Below are 12015 nucleotides of genomic sequence, written 5' to 3' on the forward strand. Positions count from 1 at the left end.
TGGATGAAGAGGAGATATTTGACTAATGCAGATGTTTGGAGTTGTTCGGCTCCAAATAATGCCTCTTGGGCATGGAGGGGTATTCCAAAAGCTCCTGAATTTAATATGAAGCACACCCAATTGATTCTTGGTGATGGTAAAAATAACTTTAAGTTGAGGAATCCTTGGCTTGATGCTAGAAGTATTATTTCTGGTTTTGGAAATTAAGTCATTAATCAGTTTGACAGCAGCTTTGATGCAAAAGTTAGTGATTTTGTATTTGAAAATCATTGGATCTTTCCTCCTCCATATAATGATGTAAAAAATTTGGTTTGTAGCGAGCCTGTTTCCAAGGGTATTTTGGAGGATAGAGTTGTTTGGGAATTAACTGCTAATGGTAGATTTACCTCTAAATCAGCTTATTTGGCTATGATTGATGATATAAGGAGGGTGGATTGGAAAAGTACATTTGGGGGAAGAACATGCCGAGGCTCTCCTTCATTGCTTGGTTGGCTGTGCAGAAAAGATTGGTATTTTGCATATGAGGTCTGGTTCTATTGATGAAGAACTTTTGGTGCTTAACAGTGTGAGATTTCCAAGCAAAATCATTAGCCGCATGCTCAATGTGACATTCACTGCTTCAATTTATTTATGCTGGAGGGAAAGAAACAACCGAATATTTTATGTGATTAAAGTTAACGCAGATGTTGAAGAATCGGTTAAAGGGTTATTTGATGGAATCGTTGTTGAGGATGTTCCTAAGGGATTATACTCTAATTTCTTAGATGGTGAAGGTGGGATCTAAACCTAGGCCGTGGTATCAACTATCAACCATCATTGCTTTCCTTGTCATTCAAAAGTAAATAAAGAAGTTGATCATCTATTACAGTTAGTTGGACGTTGTTTCCAAATATTACTGATGAACTAAGAATATGCAAATAATATCATACAAATTGAATGGTCAAAATCATTTTAAAAGATTGATTTTTAGTGTAGAAATCTTCCAATAGTGTTACTTGAATGTGTTTCCCAATCAGAAAAGAACCCTTTGATCAATTTTGCCTTCTTCGATTTAGTGTTACTTGCACGTGTTGGGATATTTGGAAGGAAATAAATAGGAGAATATCCTCTATTTTTTTTTTTTTTTGTTAAGGATTTTAAAGATGTATTTTTGAAGTCATATAATACCAACAGTCCAATTCTTACTTAATAGTTTAAAAAAAAAAAAAAACATACAGTTATAATAGGTTCAATGCTCAGGGGATATTACTGTTATGACTTATAACAGTAACCTAACTGCACTAACCAAACAGTAGCAGAGGTGACAGGTATAATTGAAAAACGTTTGAAATAACATCTTTCCAAATGAAATTTGATTTTAATCTTTGAAATCATGCTTGAATTCTGTACTTAAATAATGGTCATTGTTTTCAAGGATACACTACAATAACTGTGTTATTTAGCAGTTTCAACATCTCTTTATTTTCTGCCACAACCTTCTTTAACAAAAAACCCTAACCTTCTTGACATTATCCATTGCACTTTCACCTTCCGCTTCCACTTTGTCGGAATCATCTTCAACAAACTTGAACACGTTCACCACTGGTGCTTCTGTTCCTGCATCATCGTCCTGTAACGTTTTAATCACTGACTCATCCATATTTTCTACATGTTTATCGATTGAATAACCGCAAAGACTATTAGCATTGCTAGGGAAGCCGCTTGCCTTGTCCTCTTGTTCGTCAGAAGCCTCCAAAACTATACCCACGGGTGATTCTACAAATCGTATTGCTTTTTCGATTTCATGTAATTTCCCAATTGCAGCATTTACAACTCCCAAATCTTCTGAATGTACAGACCAATCTGTGGAACTTTGAGCACTCTCGTCATCCAAGTCAGCATCCTCTTCTGAGTTATAGATGAGTCCTTCAGAAGCACTTACTTCCGATTCCCGTATCCCTTGTTCTGTGTTGATGATGGCCTCAAACGCATTTATGGATACCCCATCGTCCAACTCCGTAGAATCCTCCAATAAACTCACAGCATTCTCCTCGAAAGAATCCCTTGCATAACCATTCTGATATTTGTTAGTATCCTCTTCAAAAGTAATTGTAGGTTCCTCTGTGGGTGGCAACTCTGTTTGGTCAATCTGTTGTAGTTTCTGGATGACTTCAATAGCAGCATTTGTGGCCCACTCATCATCAAGTACATCTCTACAAAAGTAAAGTAGAAGCTTTTGCTCTTTAAGTGATTCAGTGGTCTATGAAATTCCAAAATGAACCATAATTAGGATAGTCGTTCCATTTTATGTTCCCTTTTTTCTTTTTCAATTTCCCTTGAGAGCGAAGCATATATGTGCAATAAATCAGAAGATTTATTAGAATTCATTAAAAAGATGCTTCAAACTGGGGATTGGTATTTGGAATAGGGAAATTTTTTGGAGACCAAATAGCTCCTCATTTCACAAATGATAGTGATAAAGCATTTTAATCAAACCTCGTAATTGAAAAACGCAAAACTAATAGGAAAGAAAATGTGCTATAGAATTAGATTTGTTTCTCACAAAAATATCACAATGTTACATGAGACCAATACATTACCATTTATCATCAATGTTACTGGGTGAGAAAGAACTTAATTTTTTTTTCACAGATGCCCATAACAATTTAACCGATTTTGGAATCACATGTTAAATCAGTAGAGGTTCTGTGAAGTAGCTTGCCAGCATTGCAACTTTTGGCCTAATTTGAAAAGATCAGGGGTGGTACAGGTGCTTTTAGGTTAATGCACCATACCAGATTAGGACCAATTAACAGCAGAGAAACTCAAAGTATACCTTTTGGGATCAAATCCCGCAGAAAGAAATGCCAATTCCATGCGAGATATGAGGGCCAACGAGGCATCAATCAGATTGTGAGAAAAGTATCCTCCAAACTTGGTGATTTCCACCAGAAATTGCATGTCCAAAATAAACTGTACCAGGAAACAGAAGCTGAGCATGGGTGGTACAAACAACATCATGCAGAACTTCACCATAGACCAAGAGTAAATGAGCTTTGAAACCAAATAATATTCTCAACTTGACTGAAGTCACAAAAGTTGTTTAGTGCACCATAAGCAGTCCATCGAGAATACTTGATGAAAAGTGGATGCACTCAAAGTCCTCTTCCCCTAACAAGACAGTTTTTTTACTTTGAAATATCTTCCATGTTATCATCATCAAGTGGGGAGGGAACATGAATCCTCTTCCACCATTCAATTATATCTGAGTCCTTTTTTATGGGTATCTAGAGCCCTATCATTGATATATTTCCTGTATAAGGTGTTAAAAAAGTGGCACAATGGGAAACAATAACATGTTTTAAAGCCCAATTGAAACATTGATCCAATTTGAACATCACGACCAGGTCTAAAACTACATTAGAATGCTGATCCAGAGTTTGGCCAACATATTTAACCAAGAAACAAGATGTCATACGCTACATCTTCTTCTCCTTCACGGAGAGAATAGTGCATTCTTCAGATGTTTCCCCTCAATTTCTTCTATGTTATGCACCGGTGAACCTACTTTCCTATTAGGCAGGTCCAAGGCCAGTTCTGCATCCAGGGAAAGATACAACCAAAATGGATCCGACCGCCCAGGATTGGAGGGTAAAGCGTGTCTCACCAGGCCATATATAAAGTCGAAGCAGGGATGAACAGAAGTGCAAACAAATTATACTTGAGCAAATAACCATGTATGTGTATCTCATATCTTCATTCAGATATATATATATATATACATATAGGATCCCGTTCAGCACCAAACATTTTGGCCAACATTTTAGCCAACCATTTTTGTCCTACATGGGTTAGAAGTTTTGGAATGGGCTGATTTTTGGTGAGGAGATCATCCTCACCAAAAATCAGCCCATTCCAAAACTTCTAGCCCCATGTTTACAAGTTGAAAAATCGTGGACCGTCCATTTTTTGTAAACCATTTTTGATGGGGTTAGAAGTTTTGGAATGGGCTGATTTTTGGCGATGATGATCTCCTGACCGTAGAGATCATCCTCACCAAAAATCAGCCAATTCCAAAACTTCTAACCCATGTTTTGAAAAATGTTTTGCCAAAATGTTTGGTGCTGAACATTTCCCATATATATATATATATGCACTTACATATGAGTATGTCTGAAAGCATGCACCTATTCAATAGCAATGAAGTTCGTGGGGGGAAAATTCATAGTGGAGATCTAGGAGTAACCGATTAAATCACAGCAGCAGTGAGGCTTTGGAAAGCTGAGAAAATCGCTAGACAACTTCTCCAAAAAGACAATAGACTTCTTTTTTCAAGATTGGAGATGAGGAAGAAAGAATGTCAAAGGGACATGGTTCATTGCAGGTAAAATGCCATTTGAGGCTGTATGCCAATTTGGCAATGAGAAAGCAATCTGTACTTAACTACACATAGTTGTAAATTCTGTACTTCAAATTCTGAGTCTTTCATATACGTGTGTCTCTGCAGAGTGCTATTTTTTTTTTTTTTTTGATTGATGAGTGCTATTCTTATTGCATATGTTACTCCAGTGGTTGTTTTTAAATTGCAGAATTTTACTAAAAACTCTCCATGTTGAATTAAACTTCCTTGAGATAATGGCAACTTCGAACTGAGCAAAGTTTAGGGTGAAGTTGAAGTATAATACATTGTATGAGATAAAGTAGATACTTGTCTTAACAGTCAACCACATTACGAAGTGAAATCGATACAGTTCAAGAAGCTTTAGTTTTAGCAATTTCTTCCAACATTGAAATATATATCATATACCTGCTCAAAACCATGAGACTGTTGAATAATTGAATTATCTTCGATAGTTGTCCAGAAACTTTGGTTATTTGAAAGCCAGACAAAAACAGTCTCGATCAGCTCTCTCAGTAGCTTCTCCAACAACCATTCCACTCCAACAAAGACATCTTTACCGACGTTCTCTAAATGCCTCAGTTCTAGAAACAGTACCTGTTCATTATGTCCCAAAAATGATAATGATATAAGTAACAGTTAATTTACAGAGTGAAAAAGAAAAAGAATTCTTCTGAATAATAGAAGTCTATTTTATTTATCTATTTTGACAAGCGAATAATAGAAGTCCACTAGATGCACACTCTCTCTTTTTTTATGTTTTTCATTTAAGAAATGGTAAAAAGATACTAACAAGGTGGCAACCAGAATATGACTCTTCAAAATCTAGATGTATATCAGTTCTTTACTTGGCCCAAACAGTGGCCTAGAAAGATGATTTGCGTCATGTTGAGGCTGTTTTTCCCCAGTTTTGTAATCGCTTTGTGAACTCATTTTGTTATTCAAAAACTCTAACGCAAAAAAGTAGAACTGATTTCTCTATGTTGTTGCATTGGACATCCTATCTCTCACTTTGCCAACAACACTTGACCAGCCCTTGATCCTAACCCTCAGGATGCCAGCAGGCGGGATCGACTTAAAGGAGAGAGAGGGAAGCGCAAGTGCCTAGAATGAGTAAGAGTGAAAGGAAGTCCTCTTCTTGCCATTTAATGACCCTAGAAACTCAAAAGCCAGACCCATGCAACGATCAACATGGAAATGTTGAACCAACAAAAGTGACTACTAATTGAAGAATAATTCTTGAAAAGATGATAACCATCGACTCAATTCAAATTATAAAATACTATCCATGTAGGTGAGGAAAAACAAAAGAACTTCAATGCTGTCAAGATCAATCAGAGAAAAAGAAACTAAATCTTACAGAGCAATTTTCATCTTTCACTATTTAATTAAATCCAGTTCTGGCAACTAGTAATGATACAGATAGTCGAGCTTGATATTATTGAATATCTGATAGACAGAAGATGGAGCACAAGAAAATAGCATACCAAGCTCACAAATAAACTACAAAGACTAATGGGTCATCAACAGAGTAATTTTGAAGGCCAAAAATGTGAAAGACAACATACGTAAAATATCTTTGGAAACTAAACTATTTCAGTATCGATGCTAGTATTGCTAAACAAAAAGTAAGTTATGTCAGCTAAGCTAACGGAAGATAAAAAAAGAAAACTTTAGAATTTCTTTCATTCTGCTTATATAAGTGTGGAGGCATTTCTATCATAACTGGTAAATACTATTGTCTCAACTGGGTAAGTTTACCCTTCCACAGCATATTTTATGGGATATAAAATTTCTTAAAACATTATCTGAAAGCAGTAAGACAAACCTGAAAAGCAAGAGAGGGCATCGAATCTTGGTATGAGCTAGAATCACCCTCACCGTCAATGTAAGTTTCTGGACTAAGCTTTGGTCCATCTTCTGGACAGATAACTCTATATATAAATTGTTGGCAGAAATAAGTTCTGAGTCCATCTGCCGCCTCTTGAATTGATAATATCCAGTTATTAAGTTCCTTCTTAAGAGAAGTCATCGCATGATCTGGTATAAACAGATCATCATTGTTTTTGGTGCCCTTAAAAATGCTCTCCACAGTACTTGAGAAAATATGCACAAGTGCCGATGAATTGGCTAAAATAGAAAGCTGTTGGGACAATGTTGGTGCCAAAATAATTCTGGAACCACCTTTATCTGCAACATTTGCTTTATAGGGGATGGCTCTTCGAAGAATGTCAATGTACTCTCTGAAGAGGTCCCTAAGCTCATTATAAATTGAATTTTCCATTTGAAGGATAACTAAATGGGAAAGTTCTTTCATGATAGCCTGAATTGAATAAGAAAAAATGTAGAGTCGATCAACTCACTCGAGAGGTAGATTTGGTAAAATAGGTACATGCTTCAACCAAGAAACTAAATGTAAAGACCAACAACAAAGTGACGTAAGTGCTAAGATATCAATAATACTGTTAGAGAATGAGATGCATCATACAAAAATATACGAGATGCATTGTATCATTGTCATTGCATCTCATCGTAAATGGAACACTATATGAATAAGGATCTTTTATATTAGGAAATATTGGTAATTAGGATATTAAAATAATAAGAATGATCTCCGTAAATTAGGAAACCTCTGATCTTAATATTTGTTTACTTTCTATATCTTGGCATGATCTAACCTCTATAAATACTCTATCAAAGTGAAGGTAAAATCATCCAAGAATTTCCAATAAATTTCTTTACAAATACAAGGAGGCCCTGATTCAAAGCATTAAGTTCCAATACAAAATTGATATATAATTCATGTTCCGTATGAAATGTTATTTACAAGAATACATATGCCCTCCCACAAACTTCCGCAAAGAGTTAATCATTGTAATTGCAATTTGGTCAACATGAAATAAATCAATCTCAAGAAAAGGATAAAGCCCCTGAACCAATGAATCAGCCAAAACATGAGTAAGTCAATAACATATGTATCCAGGGTCAATATCATACATATTGTGAACTTCTCGGTTGTGAAATGCATGGGTGCTTGTGTCAACTTAAATGGCATTTACTAACTAAAATTTTTCAACCCACTGGACAAGATGCGAAAGATGGTTCACATGATACTCCATTGGCATTGGCAACAATGTAAATTGTGCTCAATTCTTTTTCATGAAATTACACCCCATAGACAAGTGTAAGTACCCAAACATGTATATATCATGGTTTTAAATCTCGTCCGAGACCGAGATGACTAGCCCGAGTCATTTCAGTATCATCCATGCACAAGATGGATAGACATGGCATCCTCAAATGTGCAAAATCTTGTGAGACAAATGAGAGGACTCGGAAGATATTTTGAAAATCTCAGCTGAGTCAGTAAAACCCATCTGAGTCAACAAGGATTTTGTATATTTTAATAAAATAATTATTTTTAAAATTTTAAATATTTATTATCTGAATAAAATATGATTTTATTACTAAAAATCTTCTAATCTACCTTATTTTCTAAAAAAAATTACAATTATTTCAAATAAATATATTTGAATAAATAATTGTAATCCAAGCTATATGGTATATCTCATCCAAGACAACTCGGCCTCGTCCATGAACGAGTTGAGACATCAAACTGAGTTTTGAAACCATGGTATAGATAGAAATGGGAAAGTATGGCTTTGCTTTTTCTCAAGGGGAAGTTGCAATATGATACAAACGCACCTGCAAAAGAGTCACAAACTTCCGTCCACTGTTGGTGAGCAGGCAATATTCCAGTTTGTGACCAATGATCATAGGAGAGGCTTCTTCCATAAGGATTCCCGAAATAAGATATTTACCTAGAACCCAAGCATCACAAGCTGTGAAGATACCAAGGACTTTCTTAAAATGGTCTACATGCATGTGTAGTACCTCTTCCATACAAGGGCGGATCAGCTTGATCAAGCATGGGAGCAACACTATGCTCTGAGCTTCTAACAGAGAACAAAATGAAATTGCAAAGTTTACGGCTTCTACTGCCATAGACAAACCACCATTTATTTCCGAGACAGACTTAACATATTTATGGAAACAGAATGCAAACACTTCTATTTCTTCACGGGCCCACTGAATAAGTTCAGAAGCATATGGAGATTTCTCTCCATATAAATCTACGAAGCGTTTTGCTGCTTGAGAAATTACAGAAAATACAAACTTTGTAAGTTCTTTAATGTAGGTCCCATTCAAAAATGGTTTTGAATATTGCAAATCATGTATGCCATTTGCAAGACGTGAACGATAAAACTTAAGGAATAGCTGAGTTGCAAGCTGGCTATCACCGAGTCTGCGGAGCCCAATGAGTGCATTTAGAAATTCTGGTGAAGCTACTCTTGGATGATCAGCCACTAGGGCAAATTGATCTGCAAGCCTCGACTTCATTTCTGATATTGTAGAGTTATAAACCGTTAAAACATGGAGTGGAGGATCTTCTTCCAACATTATTATTTTCAAAGCTTTGGCCTCCATTTCTAGAATGGTCAGAGCTTCATCTAGCCTATGTTCTGACAGAAGAATATCCAAGGTTTCTGAAATGGCATTGGTGTGAGCCTCTAACTCACTCATAGGAGACTCCTCGGCATCTACAGATTCTTCAATAATTGATTCTATCGACTCCCTTGACAAAACTTCTAGGTAGATGCCATCCAAAAGCTCTTTTACATGCTTTCTTTGGGTTGAGACATGTTGTTTTAGTTGCATCAGTTCATTTTCTACACCTCCTACGTTTTCAAATATTCTGCACATGAGAGGAAAATTTTTTAGTTTTATTTGGTTAATAAGCATGGCAGGAACAAAAGAACTAATGATGATTATTTGATGGGGGCATCAAATGAAACTGTGAGAGTTTAGTTTTGAAGATAAACATAAATGAGGAACCGAAACACAATAGTGTGAGAAAAACCATATTTCACCTCTATTTCTACATCTTTAAGGCCGTCATTTATCCTGTTACATGAGCAGGCATAATAACTGCCCTAGATCGATTTACCTTAAGGTTAATATATAACACTTAGACAAACATGCAACATGGCTTGATTTTAGAATGAATAACAAATATAGAAAAGCAATTTCAAATAGTGAAGAAATGAAAGAGGTCCAAAGATACAAAGACTAGCCAATGCATTGACTTTTGGCTAAGTTCCCAAAAATAAGAATTCTCAATACAAGAAAAATCCTACACTTTGATAACCCAGAAATCTTCCGAAATAGAAGACCAATCATTGAATAGGCATACAATCAATAATGCACCATTAGTAGGGTTTATTTCAAGCAAAATACAATAGGACAAGAGATCACAATAAATCAATAAATTAATAATAAGACGTAAGAAGAAACAAACAAGTAGTTCATTAGAGTTTCTCTGTGACATGGGTGCTGTGCACACAGATCAGGTTGACATCAGATTTTATTGGGTTTTTCTGGACCTCGTAATCAGACCCAAATTCCATATAATATTGGAAAATTTTCTAAGCCTTGAGGGTCCAATTCTTTCCGATTGTCCGACAAGGTCCGAAGTTCAGCTCACTAAAAGGGAAGTATTATGCCAAAGAATTACATAATTAACTACTTAACTATATCTCATTTTACTGTTTATAGTGCTTTAGACCATCAGTGTTTTTATGTCTCCTGATGCAGAATTTAGCAAGAGGAGCGTGTTTGAAAGTGTATCATAGAGAGAGGCGGTGAGAATATGTGTATTTATTTCTTAGTGTCTCAGGGTGTCAGAATCACACAATGAGTGTATGTGTGTTCGTGAATATCACATAGAGGGTATGTGTTTCAATCTGTATGTGTTATCCAAGACTCGTCTACATTCTTGAAGTCTGATACCCTCTAGTTTGTGCTTGAGAAGAGTTGTAACTCCTTGATATCATATTGGAAGTTCTGGAATAGGTCCCGTGCTCCCTTCACATTAAAAGGGTTTTCCACTGAAAAATCTGTGTTGTTCTCTTGTTTCTTTGCTTATTTCCACTTCCTTTATTTTAGTTAGTTTATCTCTTCAATTACACATAAATGGGAAAGTTCTTTTTTATTTATATTATGTAAAGGGAAAAGTTCATTAAATCCCAACATTCTTAGCCACTGACAACATCCTAGATTCATAACTAAGAAAGAAATGAACATTGTGGCATATAACTCCATCCAAGGTTTGAAGGTGCTAGCTTGCTATGTTGGCTAATTCTGTAAGTGTTGATACCACGACCTGGGTCAGCAACTAATTACTAACGATGAACCTTAAACACCCCCCCCCCCCCCCACACACACACACAAAAATCCATTGAAAGCTTTCAAATTTGTGATAGCTTAAAATTTTGAGAAAATTTTATGGCATTTAAATTATTTCCTAAGAAAGGGGATTTGTTTCAATTTTAACCATGACATGGAAATTATGCTGAAATTGATATATAAAACATTGACTGTATGTTGTACCCACAACCACAGTTTTGGTACCCAAACAAATGACCCCATAAATTATTCAACTTATAACATCATAGTGTCTATTAAAGGTTTTCTGTTTTATTGGTGTAAAGTCTTTGAAGACTTCATGGGGATATGGGAGATGAGATTGGGTCTGTAGATTATTGTAATTGTGCTTGGGTATCCTTTTTTTTTCCTGTGTACTTCTTTGTCAGTCATCTCGACCACTGCAAGCAATATCAATTATAATTTATTTTTGCTAAGCAAGCAATACAAATTATATATTAGGCAAGATATACAGAAAAACAACTACAATTGAACTATGAATAATAAGGTGCAAAACCTAACTCAACAATTACAAATCCACCTATAAATGCGTAACAGGAGAACCCAATAATCTTACCCAATAAAGGCCGGATAGTTTAAATAAACAGTTCTGTGAAAATCTTCATACGATGCCTTCTTTAATTCAAGTAACTCCGAACAAAGATGCTTTACGCCCTAATCATCGTCAACAGCAACAAATTAAAACTCGAACGATGACTTATTTAACTGAGATTGAACAAAATTTGATTAAAAACCTAAAAAGAGACACCTTTGCTGTCATCGATTCAAGCTTCGATTCATCGTCTCCGAAGGAAGACTCTGACGAAACATCTGAAGCGCTTTCGCAGTCCGTCGAATCTCTGAAAATGAATTTCGTAGACGAATCCATGGGAAGCGATTCTGCAGAACCTCAAATCGAAAATTTTCTAGGTGAATTTGACAGAAATTTGAAAGAAAATATGGAATTTGGAGGCTTTGATCGTCGTTTTCTGCCATTTTTTTTTTAATTGAATTCGAATGAGCCTCGATTTCTTCGAAGAGATCGGTGTTGGATTTTAGGAGATGGGACAAAAACCGCGCGAACTCGAAAAATGAAGGGATTTTAGTTATAGGTTGAAGATGAGGGTATTTAGGTTATTTTTTATTAGTGTAGAAAAGAAGAACAAAGTCAATGTGGCATTTCTTCAATTTGAAAACACGGGTATTTCAAATATTCACCTAAATATGAAGGGGTCCAAATTAGCCAAAATATTGAGGGAGGGGAGGCATGTCATTAGTTTGAAAAAATAGGGATATCTCAAATATCACTAAAAATTGAAGGAACATGTCACTGATTAGTGTCTCAAATATTCATAAAAATTTGAGGGTCAAAA

The 12015-nt window shown here is 35.7% G+C and overlaps 1 protein-coding gene across 1 annotated transcript; it reads right to left on the bottom strand.

Annotated features, from left to right (window-relative positions):
- Positions 1 to 1328: 1328 nt before the first annotated feature.
- Positions 1329 to 11701, bottom strand: LOC147403371 (exocyst complex component EXO84B-like). The gene is made up of 7 exons (XM_086438928.1): positions 11412 to 11701; positions 11220 to 11317; positions 8084 to 9134; positions 6207 to 6701; positions 4787 to 4975; positions 2816 to 2952; positions 1329 to 2192 (listed from the first exon to the last, which is right to left on the bottom strand). The coding sequence occupies exons 1-7, from the start codon at positions 11529 to 11531 to the stop codon at positions 1481 to 1483; spliced, it is 2802 nt and encodes a 933-aa protein (XP_086295054.1). The 5' UTR covers positions 11532 to 11701; the 3' UTR covers positions 1329 to 1480.
- Between the last annotated feature and the right edge of the window lie 314 nt (positions 11702 to 12015).

This window comes from Akebia trifoliata, chromosome 4 (assembly GCF_017979445.1).
Source record: "Akebia trifoliata isolate Shusen 1 chromosome 4, ASM1797944v1, whole genome shotgun sequence".
Classification (NCBI taxonomy): Eukaryota; Viridiplantae; Streptophyta; class Magnoliopsida; order Ranunculales; family Lardizabalaceae; genus Akebia; species Akebia trifoliata.

Coding starts and splice junctions, on each gene's coding strand:
- LOC147403371 (XM_086438928.1), bottom strand. CDS start 11,531: ATGGATTCGTCTACGAAATTCATTTTCAGAGATTCGACGGACTGCGAA. Junction 9,135..11,219: donor AACTATCCGGCCTTTATTGG/GTAAGATTATTG, acceptor TCTCATGTGCAG/AATATTTGAAAACGTAGGAG. Junction 2,193..2,815: donor GCGGGATTTGATCCCAAAAG/GTATACTTTGAG, acceptor TTACTTTTGTAG/AGATGTACTTGATGATGAGT.